This window comes from Alligator sinensis, unplaced genomic scaffold (genome assembly GCF_000455745.1).
Source record: "Alligator sinensis unplaced genomic scaffold, ASM45574v1 scaffold722_1, whole genome shotgun sequence".
NCBI classification, from domain to species: Eukaryota; Metazoa; Chordata; order Crocodylia; family Alligatoridae; genus Alligator; species Alligator sinensis.
Window position 1 is genome coordinate 1,197,854 of NW_005842345.1, and position 20,394 is coordinate 1,218,247.

General features: G+C 52.1%; 1 protein-coding gene across 9 annotated transcripts in view; it reads right to left on the reverse strand.

The window, feature by feature from the left end:
• Positions 1-4,373: 4,373 nt before the first annotated feature.
• Positions 4,374-20,394, reverse strand: part of PEBP4 (phosphatidylethanolamine binding protein 4) — a 169,506-nt gene continuing 153,485 nt past the window's right edge. For all 9 annotated transcript variants that reach the window (XM_025210355.1, XM_025210358.1, XM_025210356.1 and 6 more), the window contains exon 7: positions 4,374-4,791. In XM_025210355.1, the coding sequence (XP_025066140.1) occupies positions 4,700-4,791 (92 nt within the window). In that variant the 3' untranslated portion in view covers positions 4,374-4,699. The remainder of the gene's footprint in view (positions 4,792-20,394) is intronic.

Consider the following 20,394-nt stretch of genomic DNA (forward strand, 5'->3'; position numbering starts at 1 on the left):
CACAATTTGAGTACTGGGCTAAATTTTCAGATGCTTCACGGTCACCAAAGTGCCAGTGAAAGGCCCGAGGGTTTGGGTCCCTGTGGTATTTAGGCCCTTTTGACAGTCTTACCTCTTCCCTGTCCAAGCTGAAACTCTCCAAGCTGCTTACAAAGCCCCACAGACCCCGCAGGAACTGGAGGGTCATCACCCCACCAGCACTCAGACAGCAGCAGGGACTTCACCAAGATCCCATCCTGAGTACGTGGTAGGGTGAGGACTGCAGTCCTGACTCAAGGCTCTGTGCTCTGTTACAATACAGGCTCCCGAGCCCCAACTTCAACATGGCACTTTCCATCAGGGAGCTACCGAGCGCTCTGCAAAGAGGGCTAGAAGCAATATACCCATTGAGTGCACGAGGACAGTGAGGGACAGGGCAAGGAAATGACATCCTCAGGCTGTCCAGCAGCCCATGGCCACAGCTGGGAACACAATGTAGGCCTGTGGAGCCTGGTGCTGTCTCCACTCAGCCACACTGCCTCTCAAGTACCACAAGCACCAATCCCCGACTCTCCCTCAAACCAGAAAGCAGACTCAGGCCTTAGATGCTAGATGAGAGTTGTCTCAAGCAAGGTCTCCGTTCCTGCCTCTGCTCCAAACAGTCCTTTCTCATATTGCCCCGATAACTTTTCCCCTGTGTGGTCACGTGCTCCTGTACGATAGGCAAAAGGGAGATCGGTGCAGCAGGTGTCACAGCACTGGGGCTGATCTCAGGCCCACCAGCAGGGTCCTGAGCATGACGCATGCCTTGTCTGCGGGACTAGAAAGGGGAGGAAGGGCTGGGAATTAGGGTGATTCAGCCAGCATCCTCCACTAGGTAAACAGACATTTCCTGCTTGAAGGGAAAGTTCCAGCCTATTCTAATCTTGCTGCTAGTGAAAGTGGCTCTCCCTGCCAGCACTTAGCAGGGGAAAGCCAGGTGCAGGGAGCAGAGGGAATAGAGGCAGAAAGGCAAAGAACGATGCTGGCTTGTCCCAGTCCTTGCTTCAGGAGCTGATGCTGGGGCCTGTGCTGTGCTCATAAGGACCCCACAGCTCTCCCCTCCCTCTTCCCAGAAGTTACGCCACACAGAGGCAAAGGCAGCACCGCTGAACACAGGACGCAGACGCCAGCACAAAGGCATTGGGAAAGAGCAGCACCGCTCTGAGGCTGCAGGCCCTGGAAGCTCACAGCTCAGAGGGGAGATCCAGCCCCATGGCAGGGCCAGCATTTCACCCTGAGGGACTATTTGCAATGCCCTGCATCATTGGCTGAATCACTGCCCCTTCCCATGCCTCCGTTTCCCCATTTATCCAGCACCTGTGGAAGGGGTAACAAGCCTTGCTCGCATGGCAGAGGGCTTGCTGCTGTGACTGAAGTTGAAAGAGGGTGATGCTGTTGTCTGTTACCGTAACAAAGCATTTGGGAGCAACGGTGCTGAGTGCCAAGGAATCGCAGCCAGGGAAGGGCTCCAGGAGGGAGTGAAATCTGGACCTTGGATACAGCAGAGACTTGCATCAAAGAGTAATTAGTTAAAAGGCTAATTAAAGGGGCGGTGCCTTTAATTTCGGTGCGGCTGTCACAGCCAGCCCAGGGATGGCACCTGATGAGCAAAGGCAGGTTGATGTGCAGAATAGGTGCTGCAGAGAGAGCAGAGAGCACGGCTCCTGCCCAGTGCCTCACCACACCCCTGTGCTCCTGCTCCTGCCTTGAACAGAAGAAACGGTGGCCCTGCCTAACACAGTCATTTTCCTGGCACAAGGTTCCTCTACAGGAGTAGCTCGTCCCATCAGGGAGGCTGCTTTCAAGTATAACACCCAAAGGTGTCTCTTACTGGTACAAGCTGCATCTCTACCAGGGACATTTGCCTGGCACCCAGAGAGCAACACTGACAATAAATAAGCCCAGTCCTTGAGGCTCAGGCAGTCTGGGGCCTCCCCACACTAGAGACTGTTGGCTAAAGGACCAGTGGTGACAGTGGGTATTGAGACGATTGAAGTGTGTTGGGCAAGTGGCACCTTGAACCGATGAGTGAGACCCATACCCTACTCTGATATGGCTGCACCCCTGCTCTGGTGCTATTGCCCAGAGGTCCCTACAGCCACAGCTGGAGGTCCAGGAGCAGGCTCTCCCCACATGCCAGCAAGGCCCCTGGATGCTAGCTTGGGGCTGACTTTGCTGGGAGTGCAGGGCTTCCCTTGGCCCAGCTCTCTGCTCTAGGCACAAACCTGCCTAAGGTTCACAGCTTCAACTGAAGAGCGAAACAAGCTTTGAGGGGAAAGAAAGCGCTTCTTGTGGCTTCTTGGGGACCAAAAGAATGACATTTGCAACCACACAAGGCGGTGTTATACTGAAACCAAACCCGGTAATGACACACACAGTCCGATGGCTCCGGGGAGCCTGAAAGCTGGAATCCAGGCTGACTCTGGGTCTGCCAAGGAAGGGACCTGGCTCAGGGTGGGGGGGTGGGATGGGGAGGAGGTCTTGTAGGGCAAAGCTGGAGCTGCTGGGTTTGACAGTGCCAGGCAGAGTGAGGCCTGGCAGCAAACTTGCATTTCATTTGCATGCATCTCTGGAAACACATTGCACACATCTCTAGGACTCTCTGGTTGTCCCCTTCCAGCTACACTCTCCCCTGGCCTTTCATAGTCACTTGCCAGGATCTGGCTTTGCAGCTCCAAAGAGAGGTGAATCCAAAGGTCTCTGCAATGCCAGCAGTTATTCCACTTCAAATTCATCAACAGCTCAGCTTCTGCAATGTGTCAGTCAACGGCCAATGGTAGGGCAGGCAGCATTGCCCCTGCAGGGCTGGTGAGACTTGCTGATTTCCTAACCTGACTGTGCAGGACTACCAGGGAGATACTGTGCTGGCAGAGGGGCTCCACCTGATGCTGACAAACCCTTTCTGCTCTCTTCTGGTGTCTGGATCATCAGGGTGCTCCTTGCAAGGGGCAAGTCATGAGCAGCATGTCCCATCCACATTTCTTCCTCTCGATAGGGCTCAGCCACGTTCTCCACAAGAGTCAATGAGAACTCACTAGGGCTCCGGTATGACGGCAGCTGCAGGAGGTGCATGTTACTGCTGTATTTGCTATCAGCTCATTGCTGCACCTCGACTCTTAAAGGCACCTGCTCTTTGCAGCCAGATCCCATCCTACATGCTGAGCCCACGTAACCTCTGCAGCTGAGAGGAGTCCTCCCAGTGGGGAGGGCAGCTGCAGAGCAAATCCATCCAGAGCCTCCCAGGACAGAGACCCAGGCAAACCCTGAACTGCTGTGAGAGCAGAGGAATGAGGCCAGTGGTAACTGGTACCCGACAGAGCAGATTCTGGTGGGAGTGGTGGGTTGTGGGTTCAGATTACTGCTCCTGCCATTGAGTGGCCAAGTCAGCAGGAGGAAGTGAAAGTGCTTGCCCTGGAGGCTCTCCTTTGGTGGGAGCTAAAGGAGAAGACCAAACTCAGAGGAGCAAATCCATCATGGAAAACGTAAGGGGAAAAAGAAGCATGAGGTCATGGCTTGTCCACCTCAGCCTTCAGCCCAATGCAGGAGGGGCTCCTACAGCACAGCGTGCAACACTGCATGCTACGCAGCGTGCAACACTGAATTCACTCTGTTTACAGTATCAGGTCCTGGACTTTCAGCACTTCCCTTGGGAGATCCATCTCCAGCCTAATACAGGTAAGCAGAGTGCTTTGGAGCTGGAAAGTCTTGTCAGTGCTGCCAAGTGCTGTTATGGGTTTGGAGATTTCAAAGAAGCCAGGCCCAGTTTTCCAAGAGCTCAACACCCACAAATGGAGCCAGCTTTGCTTTTAGCTTTTAGATATTCGGGGTTGGAATCCCAGCTCCCAGGTAGGCAAAGAAACAGGGGTCAGATTTTTAATCGGGGGTTGGTGTCAGATCTATGCCTGACATGCTACGTCCCTTGGAAAATCACATCGCTGCCTTCTTAAACCTGCTCTGTACTCAGGGACGTTTCCCTCCCTTATGAGGAGGGCCCAGAAGCTCTTCAATCATTTTGCAAACCTACCTGAGTCCCGAGCCCTCCGTGTGCAGTAGTCAGCATGATCCGCTGTAATTTTGACCATGTGGCTACTGGGGAGACGCCGTGAGCTACCCAGTGTCAGAACGTGAGTTGGTGACAGAGACAGGAAGGGAATCCAGGAGCGCTGCCTCCGCACTCGGGTTGTAATCACTGTGTCACCTGCCCTCTTGGAGTTGGGAAGGGAATCCAGGTGTTCTCATGCCTATCTGTGGCTTTAGTCACCACGTTGCACCTGCTCCCAAGTAATCTTTGTGTTGGTGCTTACTTGTGAGACTGCTGTTTGCACGAGGAATTCACAGAACAGACCCCACAGTGCAATTAAAGCCAGTGCTAGCTCTTTTATTTTGATTGCAACTATAAGCAGCAGCAAAAACACTATAAGGCAAGAAATGCTCTATGTTTAGGCCAGGAAAGGCCCTGCTGTAATGGGAAGCAACCGACTGGAGGGCCCAGTCATGTCAAGGCCAGGTGTTACTAATAGGACTGGGACGAGCATTTCTTTCTTGAGACGGAGGCTGAGCGGGGGTCCTTGGGAGTGTAGCACTTTGCGGGAGATGCGGGAGACATGAGCTCACCACCACTAAAGCCAAGCAGCGAGCAGGGAGGCTCTGGGTTTGGCCTCACACTTTGACGCTGCTCCTAGTCATTGTGGTGCTGGGTGAGGAACTGGGTCGAAGCCACAGGGGATCCGAGTCGAAACTGCTCAACAAACCGCTCCAGTGGCCAGGAACCTGGAAAGAGACCAAAGGGTGGGTGAGTAGAGCCAGACCCTGAAGGCCACACTGGCCAGCGGCTTCAGCAACAGGCACTGGACAGCGCTGTTTCTGCTGGCAAAGTGCACACCCAGCCCCCTGGGACCCGATGCAATCAACTGAGAGCAGAACTGGCCCTTGGAGCTCTCTCCTGGCTGTTAGGGCTGACTGCTGGGAGCCTCACCGTGGCTCTTGGATTGGTGGCCATGCTGCCTGCAGGTGCTTCTGCTTGTTGTTTGTCTCCTCTCTTTCCAGCCTTCCACTTGTGTGCTTCTTGCTGGATGAGAGGCCCCATGCTCACCCGCTGACTGGCCAGTGCAATCCCAAGCCACTCCTGTCCTGGGGTAATGGGCCAAAGCAAAGAGAGCTGTGCTTGGCCCAGTCACTTCTTAGCCTCTGGCTTGCCTCTCGTCCTTCCTGTTCCATCTCCCGGGGGTGCCCAGGCACATGCTGTGGCCACCAGGAGCATGCGTGCATGTAAGAGACTTGCTAGATGACCACCACCATTGGATGCACCAGCCCTAGCATGCCAGAGAAGTCAAGGGAGAACCACGGGGGCATCTCCTGCATTTCCTCCTGCCCCAGCACTGTGGGGTAAGCTTCCCTCGAAGGGACCAGGGGAGCAGACCATGGAAAGCAGGTGGGCACAAGGAACCAGGTCCTCAGCCCAGGCCTCAAAGGTGCTGCATCCATTTACAAAGGCAGAGGCTCTGGCTTGGAGGGCTGGATGACCATCCAGTGCTGGGCTTGGCGGGGCTCTCCAAGTGGGCAGTGTGGGGGCAGGCTCGAGGGCAGGCCAGGTCTAGCAAAAGACACTGAGGTTGCTGTTTGTTTTTCTGTCCTGTGTGATACCGACCACATCCTGTGAGGAGAGAGGCAGACTCAGAGAGAGCGTGCGCGCGAGAGATCAAGATCAAGGCCGCCAGAGACACCCAGCATCTCCCAGAGCCAGGCAGAGGCGAGGATGCAGAGGACACCCCAAGGGGCCTAGTGGCAGAGTTGGGTCGGCTGGGTCCCAAGCTGCTGCTTGCTCACCTCCCCAAGACATTACAGGCACCCACTCCCTCGGTTTTGTTTGTTGCAAACGTTGTTTGCTTCTTGCATGTTCCCCTCCCCGCCCCCTCTTCTGCTTCCTGATGACCTTTGGAGCAGACCTTCCCACGGTTTCCCACAAGCCCACCCCAAGGTGCCGTGGAAATCCCCAGATGCTCTGTGTGGGGGAGAACGTGGAAGCTTCCAAGGCCTCCCTTTGAAAGAGGCCTGGGGATGCAGTGCAGTTTACCCTTGCTGCCTCTGCTGCAAATCCTCCTGGGTATTTTGAGGGCCGGCAAGGTCCCCCTCTACCCCATGCACGCTTGGATCCTGGCCCTGCTCCCCAGAGATCTGTATTAAGCATGGCTTTGCTCCAACGTGGCTATTGCAAAGGGAGTTTGGTGCCTCCTGCTTCCGGGTGCCAACAGAGGGTCGCAGGTGTCGTGGAGTCCACACCTGCCCGTCCCTGCTGGCATTCTGGGAAAAGCCACACAGCCAGACCACAGTGCCCAGCTGGGCCACCTGTGAGCTGTGCCTCCTGGCCCAACAAGGTGGGGATGTGAAGCCAGAGCTCCAGACGGGCTGTCTGCCGCAGGAGCACGTTTCCTGAGAAACAAGAAGTAAAACCACAGCAAGCCCTGGGGAAGTCGTGACCAGGCACTCACAAGGAACCAGCACCTGTCACATGCTCTGGGGAACTGAGAGTGCAGCACCTGGAAGCAGGGGGCCATTCCTTCTGCATGCGGGGGCCGCGGGATCGCTGAGTGCCCAGGCCGGAGGCAGCGCGGGTGTTTCTCCTGGGGCTGGGGGCGGTGGGAGATCCTCTCTTTCAGATGGGGGCGGGAGGGAAGTCCTGCTCCTTGGCTGTGGGAGGCAGGAAAGCCCCTGCTCCCCAGCTGTGATGTGATAGGGATGTCCTCTCCTGTGGGAGTACTAAGTACATCCTGCTCCCTAGATCAGAGATGCAGAAATCCCCCTCTGCCTGGCTGGGCAGGAAGCTCAAGGAGCCTGCCTCTCCTTGGCTGGATGCAGGGGTGGCACAGGGCAGAGGTGCCAGCCACATCCAAGACTTATTGTGATCTTCCCCGTCATGCTGAGCAGGTCTGTCTGCTCACGGCCTCATCAGAGCTAGAAGTTCCTCATCATCCTGGTGACTATGTGCTGTATTGACATTGCTGCTGCAGCCAGCAGGGCTTCTTGAGGAGCTCACTGTGAACCTGAATGTGCCCCATTAAGGTGGGCACTCACCCTCCCCCTCGCCCCCCGTCCGTCTACAGTACGGCATCGAGCCATCACCGCAGTAGCCCACGGCATCATGCTGCCTGCATCTAGCTAACTTCGCAACCCCTGCGGATCGAGTTAAAGCAAAGGGAGGATACAGGTGTGTCAAAGAAGGATGGATCTGGGCCTTAGTGCAACTGAAGTCTGCTGTTTATTCCACATGCCTCTTCTGCCCCTCCACACCCCATCCCGTCCATCTTGTTAATGCCATGGAAGGGATTGGTGTCGTTTATCGGAATTCAAATCTCACGGTGTTAAACACAGCCAACAAGCCCTGCTGCTCTTGCAAAACAGCTGAGCAAAGCGTGGAATTGCTTCACCGGGTGCCGTGCTGGCAATGGCTTGAGTAGAGCGAGAAAGAGCCACGGCGGGACTCAGCCTGACTTGAGCACCTCCCCTTTCCTGCTACAAGTGGGAGGAGGACCCTGCTGAGGAACGGGCTTGCACATGCCCACGGCCTCGGGATGACTCAGTGCTCGAGAGCGAGGAGCAGTGCAGCCAAGTGCCTTGCGGTTCTGTAGCCAGACAAGAGTGAAAAAGCCCCTGTTTTACTGCACAGCCTCCTTTTTTCCACGAGATTGTAGGATGGAGGTTAACCCCAAGGAAGTGTCAATCACGGAACATGCCGCTTGCTGCTCTCATGGGATGCGGTTGCGCCCGTGGCATGCACTGTGAGGTCAGTCACCTTTCCCCAAGCTACCACCTCATGGGACGTTCTCTTCCCATGGGGCAAGCCTCTGGGGAAGTAGCCATTAACTCTAGGTTTGGCCACTGGTGCTATGCAGGGTCCCATAACACCCATACTTTGGGGCTGCAGTGCAGAAAAGGCAGTGCATATGCAAAGAATATGCCATTCCAGTACTGACGCCTGGCAAGGTGTTCCTGAGAACACCCCCTGCTTTACTCGCCTTGTAACCGCACAGGTAAGAACAAGAATAGATGAACATAACAACGTGAGAATTGCCATTTCCTGGGCCAGACCTAAGTCCAGTCTCCTGTGTCACACAGTGGCAGAGAACGGACACTGAAAGGGAGAGTGAACTGGGTATGACCACTGTTCTCTCTCACTTACAGCCTCCAGCATTTAAGATCTAAGAAGTCCTGACTCAGAGGCTGTGCCCCTAACTGCTCAATAGCTACCGATGCCCCTTTCCCCAAGAATTTGTCCAATGCTTGTTTGAATCTGGCTAAACTGTCAGCTTCCATCACATCTGGTGGCAAGGACTTCCATGCTTTAATTACACGCTGGGTGAAAAAGAACTTCCTTTTCTTAGTTTTAAACTTACTACCTACTAGTTTCCTTTTGTGATCCTTGGATAGCCAACCACAGAGACCCACAGCCTGCAGCAGTCCCACCAAAAGTGCCTCACTCCTGACCTGCAGGGACCCATCCTGGGTACAGGAGCAAGTTCAAGCCTTGCTCACATTGCCTGGGATGGTTGCATTGGGTTAAAGCGCCTTTTATATCTAACAGGCTGCATCTCGGAGGTTAACATAACTCGTGCAGTTAACAAAAAAAGTTGTTGATGTCATTCTAGTGTGCTTTACCTTTCAGGAGGGGAGTAGGCTCAGGTCTGTGGGGCCCAGTTAGCTCGTCCTCTCTCCCCTTCTGCCTGCAGACATTGTAATGAGTGGCTCTGGCTAGGCAAATGCAAGGGGACTCTTCAGAGTAGGGACCATCTCTTTGGGCGTGAATCTCATGGCAGAGGCCACTTGCCCTTAGAGGCGCCCCCAGCAAAGACAGTACAAGCTAAACCCTGTGGAGAAAGAGAGAGGGTAGCTGTGGGGCTCCTAGCACCCTGCCTCTTGACATGAGAGCCAGGGGACTTCCAACAACATTCAAAAGGGGCCAGTGTGAGGCTAGTGAAAGGAAATGCTGCTATGACGCAGTACATCCCTGTCAACTGCTGCGAGGAAGACAAGGCGCTTGGCTGGGGGGGCTGTAACAGGACTACATGCTTAAGAGAACATCCTGATTTAAACAACACACCTAAAGGGATAGGACCCTCCCTGATTTAGGATACAAGCTAAGCCCTAGGTGCTAGAAGTTAGGAAGCAGTTTCCCTTAGCTGTAGCTTATTCTACAACCACCCTGCTCACTGCAGCATCCTTTGCCAGTCACCAGACAGCGCAGTAGGTGGGTCCCTGCTCCGATCCAGTACCAGCCCCTGTGGCTCTACACAGGAGGCAATCCTGTGATAGCAGCGCTTATCCACTGGGACATGCCCAGGGACCCACAGATGGTCATTTCCCATAAATGAGCTGCTCAGACAGGCAGTGAGTGAGATCTAATATGACCATAAAATGCTAAAAGGAGAGACAGAGCGTGGAGCGAGGAGGAATGGGCTACGAGTAAGGTGCAGGACCAGGTTGCAGGACCCTGGGGTTGGCTTCCTGGCTCAGCTGCGGACTCGGACAAGGGAAAGGGGGGCAGGGACATGCCTGTAATGGTGCTCCTTGTCCTGATCCTTTGCCCTCTACTAGTGCCATTTGCAAGAGCATTTCAAAGCATTCTGTGAGCCCCAGGCAGTAGATCAAAACTATCCCCATTTCACAGGGGGTTAGGTAAAGACAGGGGCACTGGCCTGCCTGCCACAGGGCTTGTGAGCTTTTATGACTGCTGACAACTTCTGTGTAGAGCCCAGGAGGAAAGGAGCCAAAGAGGCGCAGGTTTTGCCCAGGACCACAGGCCTCTGCCCAGAATCGCATGGTGTGTTGTGGAAAGAGGGTTTTTCCCAACCTACTTTTCCACCTGAGAACACGTGGGGCCCATCTGCCCCTAGGGGAGGCCTGTGCCCTCCTTGGGGAAAACCCCACGTGGATCCCCCCTCCCCCCTTTCAGCACTACTGTGTTCAGCACAGTACCACCTAGCTCAAAGTCCAGGAAAACCGCCGAGCCACAGTGACCACGTGCTGCTGGGTGAGATTTCAGTCTCAGCTGGGGACATTTCAGCTACCAGGAAGCCGGGGTGTCTGATGGGTCTTGCAGGATGATGTCAGACTCAAGTATGAGGCTCTCACAGGATGCCCTGGCTTTCCAAGAGCCCCCCACCCCCGTGGTCCTGGATGGCCAATGCCCTCCCATACCTCCCAGCTTTGTATGCCTTGGAGAAGCCCCCAGGCTTAGTGACCAAGATCCCCCTACTCAAGTATCAGGTGTTTAACCTCACGAGATGCCCATTGTCCCATGTACCCAGCGCTTCCTCCCTTAGCTGGGGTGTCTGACATGTCCCAAGCCTCAGAGTGCTCATAATGACCCCTGTGCACCTGAGGAGCCCACAGCCCAGTATGGCTAGGGTAAAAGAGTCCCCCCACCCTGCTGCCCTGTGCTGGTCTGCAGAACCAGAGTTGTTGCAACAGGAACTGGTCAAGCACCCCTTCCCCACCTCCCCCCAGCTCTTCCCCTAGTCTGGGCATAGCCAGTGATTTCTCTCTGCAAATATTTGACAGTCCCTGAATCGCTGCTGCTCTGACACCAAATGGCCTAATTGATTCAGTAACACTTGGTGCTGGTGACTCACCAGAACTCTTGATTAACGGCCAGGGATGGCAGAGAGAGAAAGAACTGCTGGGAATCTTAGGGGGGAACGGGGGGAGAAGGGTCGAGAGGGCCACAGTCCCCTCCCTTCAAGAACAATAAGACATTTCATGCTTAGTTTGGTCCATGTTCAAGCTCACTTCCTGGAGGATTATATCACACACAGCTTTGCCCTTATCTCAGGGCTTGCTGCAGTCAGACCAGCTGAGACCACTCCACAAACACCCACGCTTACAGCTGCTGTACAGCAGGGAAACTGAGGCACAAGGAGCAGAAGTGACTTGCCTGTCCAGGAAGTGGTAGACTTGGGAAGAGCTCTGACGCTTGCTGTTGTGCCACAGATGCTGGACAATGCTCCCGGTCACAGGGCTAAGCGCTTGTCAAGGCACTGGTGTAGGCCCATGCCCCTCACCCTGTCCCAGCTGCACCACTGCCCACAAGGGCAGAAGTAGTGGCTGGAGTGAGCTGTTCTCCACTTGCAGAGTGAAGGAGGGTGCAAAGCTCCCACCAGAATGTAAGCCTCCCCGGTTTCATTGAGGCCACTAGTCACCAGGCTGACTAGCCTTCATTTCTAACTGTGCCTGGTTCTGTCGTCGCTGAGCACTGATGTGCATCTGGAGTGAAGTGGCGGTATACCGAGGGTGAGCTGAAAGGGGAAGCTGGTGTAACACATGAGGGATCATGTGGGCTGGAGACGAGAAGGCCCTAACTGTTGATGGGAGGTCTCACGTGCAAAGCACTTGCATCCACTGCTGGCCCCAGGACACGGGCTCCTGCCCGAGATCAGCGTGCATTCTGTAATTTATCTGCCTCATCACTGGGGCTGTTCTCGGTGAGAGGAGCCCTAATGTTTTTTCTCCAAAGATTAATGATGTCCCAGTGGCGGTGGGCGGGAGTCCTTTTTACCAGTAAATGACACCCGCAGACTTCTACACTTTGGATAGTGCAGCTGAAAAGCGCTTGTTTCGCAGCCCCGTCCAATTACTTGCGGGCAATAACTGCCGAGTGGTAATTCCTCCCAGGGAGTTAGCTGAGAAGTTTGGGCCCAACTTTTCCTTGGCAGAGAGCTGGACAATTGCACATCTTCCTACTCTGCTCTAGACTGTCGGGCTAGCTGCTCCTTTTCCCCATCTGCTGCTGTCCCTCAGCTGGAGGGACAGGGATTGTGGAGGAACCTGGTTCTCAGCTGGTGGTAGGGGATGCTAGGTCTTCAGGCTGCTTCCATTCTTGTTGTGGATTTAAATCCTTTGGGTGTTCAGGGATCTGTTCTGCTGCTGCGGGCAAGCTAGGCACTGTGTCCTACTCCCTTTGCACCGCCTGGTGTCTGAGACCTGCTAAAGACAAGACTCTGAGACTTGCTAAGTGGGTGTTTTCCTGGTGCTGGCCACCCCCAGGGGTCAAAGAGCAAAACTCCTCTTGGGGGAGATTCCTTCCATTGTAAAAAAACGGAAATGAGGTCTAATGGCTGAGGCAGGGTCAAAAACTGGACCTGATGCTCCCAACATCCCTGTCCTGTGGCTTCAGTGCAATTCTCCACGCTCCCATTATGTCCTGCAGGAAGTGGCCTGTCTTCCTGAGGGCAATGGGATTCAGAGCAATGAGCAGGAGACAGAGAAATCTCTGATCATCCGTTCTTTGTCCATCCCCCCCCGGGGGATCAAAGAAGCCTCTTCCCTAGGGTCTTTGTCCATGCCACCCCGGGGGATCAAAGAAGCCTCTTCCCTAGCGTTCAAGCCACCAGCAGGAGAAGCCAGGGACACTGTCCCAGTGCTAGCACTCCAGCTGTATTTGCAAGAGGGGGACTGTAGCATAGTGTGAGGAGGTGGTTGGAAACACAATTCTCCCGTGGCTTTCCCTGTCCAGGGGCCCAATTCAAAGCCCAGTGATTTCGGTGGATTTTGGATTAGGCTTCACATCAGCAACGTTCTGCCGGTGAGCACCACGTTTAAACACAGTTCAGATAGTCTGATCTGCTGTGTAGACAGGGCCTTAGGGGGAAGTGGGTCACCACCCTGTCTCTGGGAGGGTACGATGATATTACTAGTGTTACGAAGGAATGTTTAACACCTGCCCGACTCTTTACTTGTCTTTGTTCTCCTACTGAGGATCTGCCATGAAGCCACGCTCTGTCCAGGGTCCTACAGGGCACTGTAACCTACTTGAGGGACCATCCCAGCTCCACTCTGCTCTGGGCAAATTATTTATCCCAGAGTGGCCAAGCAGAGATGCTGCCTCAGCTTCCCAACCTGCTCCTGGTTAGACTCGATTTTCCAGCTGGGTGGAACTGAGGCACAAGGAGTGCCTTGCACAAGGCCCTGCCGTGAGTCAGGGGCGCAGCCCAGATGAGAATCTAGCACTGGGTGGAAACGAAAATAATACCTCGCTGCTGGCATGAGGGCTGGCCAAGCTGCTGCAGGGAGCATGGAGCATGGTGCTTGGCCTGGGAGCTTGAGCCGGTGTCTGCAGGCAGCATGTCAAGGAGGAATCTGTTGCAGTGGGCACCCAAGCAGGCTGGTTCTCTGCAAACTCACTCTCTGGGGACTGCTGGTGAGCACTTGTGCATTGGTGCCAGGGTCAGTGGGAATCTGTGAGTGAAACTTTGCAGAGAGCAGAGCAGGATTGTCCTGGCAGTGTCCTACTGAAAGCAACCTGCTTTGGAGCTTGGGATGTCCACAGGTGCCCAGGAAGGGCCCCATTTTGCTACCAGGGAGACAGGTGGCTGTTTTATGATGGACTCCGGAGGACACAGCCAGCACCAGGACTCCTTGAAAATCCCGCTCATGTTGTATCCACACATGTGTGCACACAATCCTAGGGCCAGGCAGCCTAAGCATTCCTTCCAGGTCTGGGAATGCTGATAACCCCTGGCATGTGCTGCAAGTGCACAAGGGTTATTCCTGCCCATCTGCTGCCCAGCAAGCTAGCACCTAATTATCTTGGCTTTTCCTGTCTGTCCCTCTCAGCTGCTCATCTTGTCCACTCAGGTAACCTGTGCACTCTGGACATATGCCCTTCGGTGAACACCTTGCTCGGCTTCCCAGTGCAAACAGGACTCTTCACACATCAGCACTGTAAACCAGAGTGGTCATGCTGCTCCAATGCACACCCTATGGCATTATATACCACTCCTCCCCACCCCCCTGAACCTGGACTTACTGCATCAGAACAGATACTAGCTCCCTTCCTTGGAAAAGATGAAGAGGGTGTAAACAGCACAGTCCTCAGAGTGCAAACAGCACAGATGTGTGGGGTTTCCTCTCTCAGGGAGACCCTCCTTGTTTACTGCCCTCGCTATTAGCTTCCATCAGCATGTAAATCAAGGACCTTCAGTACAAGCGGGCAGACTTCCTTCTCTCTACCACTTGAGCTAAAGCACTGCTGCCCCTAGCTGAGAGTGGCAGTAAGCCATGATCACCTGTGGATCATTCACAGAACATGATCGTGCTCCACAAACATGCTGCATTTGGTCCTGGCTAAGGAGCAAGGCTGGGTATGTAGCTTTGCCCCCTTGTTGTGAACTGCAGGAGTTGGAGCAGCAATGGGCTGCTTTCTTACTTTCTGAGACAAAAAAAAATGAGTTTGCAAATTCTCCATTTGCTAGTCCCTGAAACCCAATTAGCTTGGGGGTTCTCCCCTACCGGCTCTGCACAGAGCCAACGCCAGACGCAAGCAACTCAGGTTATTGTGACTTTGTGACTCGTACAAAACTGCTATCGCCCATTTGAGGCATTATGATCTTAAGAGAGTCAACGCAAACCTCAGGGAATCAGCGAGATGCTGGACTATATGTGCATACATGCACATGCTTGCTTTAAGCTCAACCACTGGAGAAATCAAAAGCTATGTCCTGGGTCCTCTGGGCCAAGCATTACTGTGAAAGGGCTGCTTGCCTCGCTGTGTTCACAACACAGTGAAAGTGGCAGTACCACACACCTTCGGAGTCAGACCTTGCTGTTACTGATATGGTCCCTCTGCTGAGTCGGCTTGTTTATTGGTTTCACTGGATCACTAAATTTCCCAACGCAGAAGGGAGTTTCCCTGTGTTTGGTGCAGCAGACAGTGTACTGGCTAAGCAGTTCAAAGCCAGACCCAAGTGTCAACGCCTCTGCACCCAGTAAGTGGGTTTGACATTTGACAGACCGCAAAATTTTATCTTCAATCTCCCCAAAATATAGTAACTAATCTAACACTTTTGTCTCAGTTTCTGGCTGTGCCACTGACTTGCTGCGTGGCCTTGGGAAAGTCACCTAGCTCTCCCTGTGCCCTGGTGTACTCCCCTCTCCCCTCCCCCACCCCAAGCTGTAGCAATCTGTGATGTTAAAGAGATTTATGCCTGTAAAGACCTTGACCATCTATCCACAAATGGGGCTATGTCAACCAGGAAGGAGCTTTAGTCATGAATGACAGCTCCATCTATCTACCTAGCAGTATACAGGAGGATCTACCTATGGGCCTTTTGATGGACAACAGCTTGTCTTATACCTCCAATTGTAAATGCCTCTCCTTGCCATGGCCTGAATTGCTGATTTAAGGTGGAAAATGCAGGATTTATTTATCTTTATCTTTTTCTTTAAAAAATAGTTTATTCTCTTGACCTTTTTATTTCCCATTCATTTGAACAAAGAGGAAAACAAGTATTTGATGTCAATGGCTCTATACTTATATAGGTCATAGTTTAGTGCCCTCTTCTGGGCAAATGGCTTGTCATTCAGAAGTTCGGCTACTGTTCCATTACTTCTTTTAAGCCAAAAATGCAAGATGTTTTGTGGGGAGGGAGAGGAAAGGGAATGCAAGGGAGCTAGTGGGAAGAGAGGCATTTCCACTGTCTCATTTAAGGAGGGAGTTTAGGTTTGGGAACCCAGGTACGAACAGCATTGTGCAACAGAAGAGCAGCATGCAAAGCAGGGAACTGGGAGGTGACCATTGATACCTACAAAAGGTGAAACCGACTGTTCCAGTTCCATTGTCTCCCTCAGCCTTATTGCAAAAAGGAAATGATCTGCACTGGCACACTGCCGCTCCAAAGTGCTCTCAGCCATCCCCATCCCACGGGGGCTCATTCCCGTTCCAAGGCTGACTGTCTCAGCCAGGATATTCAAAACAGGGGAAGAGTCAAGGAGCTGTTTATACGTATTCAGTGTTTTATTTATCGTCTTGGTGTTGGCTGCAACTCAGCACTTTGCTTCTCTTGTACACACCGCTCAAGTGTTCCTCTTTGTTGAAGTGATAAAACAGTGCCTAATTAATCATCCCTGGGATTATTAATGACTTGGGTAAGGAATCAAAAAGAATATATGTTGATGAAGTGGGCTGCACCGTGCTTATATTTTAAGCTGATTATCTCTCTCTCCCATGCTCATCACTTGTTATCAGAGCCCACGAGAGGCCTTCAGAATAGCTGTGATAACTCAATAAAGGTACCGCTGCCATCTGCTGGATGCCCTGAGAACTGCTTCACTGTGTGTCATAGGCCCTATTCTGCCTAGAGCTACTGGAGAGTCTTATTTAGCTCAAGTGATAGGACACCTCTGCTTTTGGAGCAGAAAGTTCTGAGTTTATCATCCTTGCTGCCATGTTAAACTGGGTGACTACGATCGCGGCAGGTACCACTGTACTGAAGTCCGGGGTGGGCTAGGGTTTGTTACAGCATGTTTGTTAACTAAGAGCTTCCCTTTAATACCAAGATTTTGGAAACCATTTGTACATGGGTTCTCCCACAGCCAGATGAAAGAAAGCATGGATTCCACTCTGCTTCATCTCCCTGATAAGTCTCAATAGCAGTTCCCTGCATGCTGCTTTCTATCTGATCGCGAACTGTCTGCAAGTAGAAGGTACTTTGATTAAGTACCCCACCCTTCTACTAAACCTGACAGCCCTGAACAGATGGCATATATTGGGGATTCATGTTTATTCAGCAGATACATGGGGCTCTATTAAATCAACAAAAATACTATATGACAGTAACAAGAAGGATCTGGTTGAAGGCAAGACAAGATGGAAAATTCAGAGGTAAGCCTGCCAGCTCCATCCTTAACAACTTCCTGCTGGGCCTCAGCACTTCAGAGAAGAGTGAGATTTTGTGCCGCCAATATGACAATACTTCGAGGGAGAGGGGTGAGCTGAGGCCTAGATAGTAGTTTTCAGGTTAAATATCCTGGCTTTGGTCAACTGCATCCAGGACTTTATTATTTTGATATGCTGCAAAATACAGGCTTACATTTTTCCCTTTACTTATTGCCTTTTGGCTTCACAGTGCAAGAGATGGGGAAAATGTCACAGATGTATCAAACAACTTAGGGTTTGATTCTGCTCTTGAGTGACACTGGCATTAATCGGTATTAACTCCACTAAAGTCAACACGGATATGCAGGTGTCATACCCAGGCAACAAGAGACCAAGGCCTTGCATCTGCCTTCACTAGGACCTCTGCTCTGCTAAGAGTCTCCCACCAGCATTCAACTGGATGGGCTGTAGGAAGCTTTGGGTTATTTTCAACAGCAAATGCTGAGCAGACCGGGCTTGTGATTCAGCAGTGAAAAGGTTAAAAATAACCATCATCCCACTCTTTAAATGCGAGGTCTCTGAGCTGTGACAGTTGCAGTGCACAGCTCGCTTGACACAGGTGCTTTAGCAACTTGCATTGCTAAGGTATCAGATATTTCAATAACAATATCCATGACTTTTATTAAGCGTCTTTTGGACACAGCCTGGGATGTTCCACCAACCAGCAGATCACTGGCTGGGCTAAAACAGGATGAAACATGGCCTATGTGAAGACCTTGCAGTTAGAGAGACATGTTGTACCCCTGGGGTCTGTGATCTCAAATCCCTGAGTTCCCAACCCTAGGAAACAGCAGTACATATTTCAGTCCACTGTCAGGCTGGGATCTGCCCAGCCACTGTGAGATCCACTGAGGCAGAAAGCAGTCATTCTGCATCTCAAGGTACTCCCACTACAGTGAAAAAACCCACAGATCTTGGACTCCTGGGTTCTGGGTTTGGCTCTTCTGTCAATTAATTCCCTCGAGGGGGATGGAGCCCTCCGTCTCCTTGGACAAGTCACACAAGCCAGCATATTCAAACCCAGCTGACTAGAATGAGGAACATAAATCCATATTCAGTCACTTAGGCAAGCAGCCTGATTTTCAGAGGTGCTGAGCACCTGCCGCTCCCAACAAAGTCAAATAATAAGATCATTTCTCTGCATGCAGCCTTTTATCTGATCATGAGCTGTCGTGGCAGAAAGCTCTTTGATTTTGTCTCCCAACCTACCTTCCCTAGCACTGGGTGAAGTCAAGGGGAGATGCAGGTGTTTAGCACATCTTAGGATCAGCCCCCAGATGGTATCGCATGATCCTTCCTACCTATAGTTCGCCACCGCTACTCTGTAATTTACTTGTATAACCCTGCGCGCTGCAAAGTAGAGTGTGTGCCACAAAATACGTGCTGGAATGAACTGTCTCTGCAGTGTAAGTGGCCAATTATCTCAGAGATGAACGACTCAGATAAAGTTCCCTGATCCATCTAAAGTGGAATTGGCGGATATTGCTAATAGCTGGGCCTAGCATGTGCAGAACTGGAAGGAGACAGAAATGGAGAAAAATAATCAGCAAACGGACTAATTAAAAGTCAATTGTGCAATAATCACTAGCCAACAAGCTGGGGTACACGGGTCTCAGGCTCTTCTCTTCTGTAACTGGGACAATGTGGGAATCACACATGCAGTTACTCACAAGGTTTCTGTGCATTGTCTACTCAGGACAATACCCACTGGCCAAATAACTCTTGTTGCTCTTCCTGCTTGCCTTTAGACTGAGCGAGCTGCTGACTAGTATGTATCCGACCCAAAAATGGCAACTGAACCTGCCCTGGGCACTGAATGCACGGAAGGCAGTTAGAGACAAATCCAGATTTCAGAGCTGCTTCCTCTCTCTGCCATGGGTCCAATCCTCAATGCAGCCCCTTCCCTCCCCACGCACCTGCTGGCACTTCGGCAGTGCAGATTCTGAATGTCACGGCTCTAGCTCTGCTCAACTGGTGACAAAAACAACCTCACGCTTTCTAGTCTGGTTTCAAACATAATGCTGTGGCTATTGCAAAGTACTCAAAAACAATCCTGGCACAACCAACCCTTGGGTGTTTTGTGGACTTATATTCTAAAGCAACTGGGTCTATATAAGAGACTAAATGAAGTAGAGTGATGTATGCATGGTAACAGACAGACAGACAGGTACACAGGGTGATAGAAAGCTTGATTGGCATAACAGAACAACCCACTGGAGGCCTCAGAAAATCCCCATCAGTCTGACTAGCCCCAACTATATGTTCTGGGGGTCATTCTGGCCAAGAGATAGGCAAACTTCCTGGGAGGAGGTGAAGGGATGAGCTTGACTAATCATCTTAATAGGTGAGTGGCTTCTTGCAAGATTGTGCTTGCATACTGCTTTATAGCAGGTTGACGGATATTGGTTAATACAGCCATTAGTTAAACAGATTAGTGATATGCTGTTCACTGGCCCTTTTCCCTTAGTGCATTCTGTACTTCATAGGCTTGGACTCATGCCGTCGCTGCAATTGCCTGATATATTCTGTTCATAATCACCTGTGTGCAAAATGACCAAGCCTCTCTACCATGGAAAGCATCCATTGTATTTTTCAAGGGCAGAGATGGCCCAGAACAGAGGCGCAGATGCAAAGCTCCAGCATCTCACACTTTCAGAAAGGCCAAATTTGCAGGTGCTTTATTGCAGAGGGAACTTCCCTGACTTCGTAAGTACTACACTGATTTACACTGGCTGCAGACGTGAACCTCGGACTCTGTGAAAGTTCAGAAAGGGGTGAAGGGCTGACTCCAGGGACCACAGTGATGTGCTGCTACAGAGAACCAAATCTGGTGCCCCAGTAGACTGCCAGATGGGAACCTCGTGACTATGTGACGATGAAGGCTGTGTGCTGAACAGAGGCTGCCTTAGCAGGAAATCATAACTGTGCCTCCACAGGGGAGTGTGGCCAACCTTCCAGGATGAACGCCTGTGGGTGCCACAAGGCTAGAAGACAAGCTAGTTACCAGATCCATTTTTATCACTGTGTACGAGACCTGTGGAAAGCAAGGCTCATCAGCCTGGGGATAAAAAAGAGCCTGACTACAGCTGTCCTCATCCCCAGCTGCACTGAAGCCTTGTCTGCACGGCAGAAGTCATTGAGATGAATAATCTGAATTCACTACAAGTGTAAATCTAAACCAGATCCAGTCCCTGTGTGTACATTCTTATTGGGAATAAAAGGGGCCTTAATCTTGCCCTTATTGGCTTCTAAAGAGAATTAAGATAAATCGAATTAAGGCCGCTTGTATTTTGAATCAGAGCATCCACGCAGGGGCCTAACCCAGTGAGACTGGAGTGGTGTCATTACGGCAATATGGTAATGCTGGCATATTTTCCTGTGCAGATGATCAGCAGCACTGATGCTGGCTGAAAGGAGCCACAGAGACTGTTAGGGGACCTCCCCATGCCACGTGCTCATTGGCAGCCCTTTCTGCACCATGTGTCCAGCAGTGCTGGTTCATTCATAAGTCATCTGCTTGGGGGTCAGAGCCACCCTGCCCTTCCCATACTGAACACTAGGCTGCAGGAACCCTGGTTGGATCAGAGGTAGGGGGCAAGAAAGAGTCTGCACCACATCTTGGTGTTGTGCCGCACATGCATGCTTCCTGCTTGTCACCCCGTGGCATT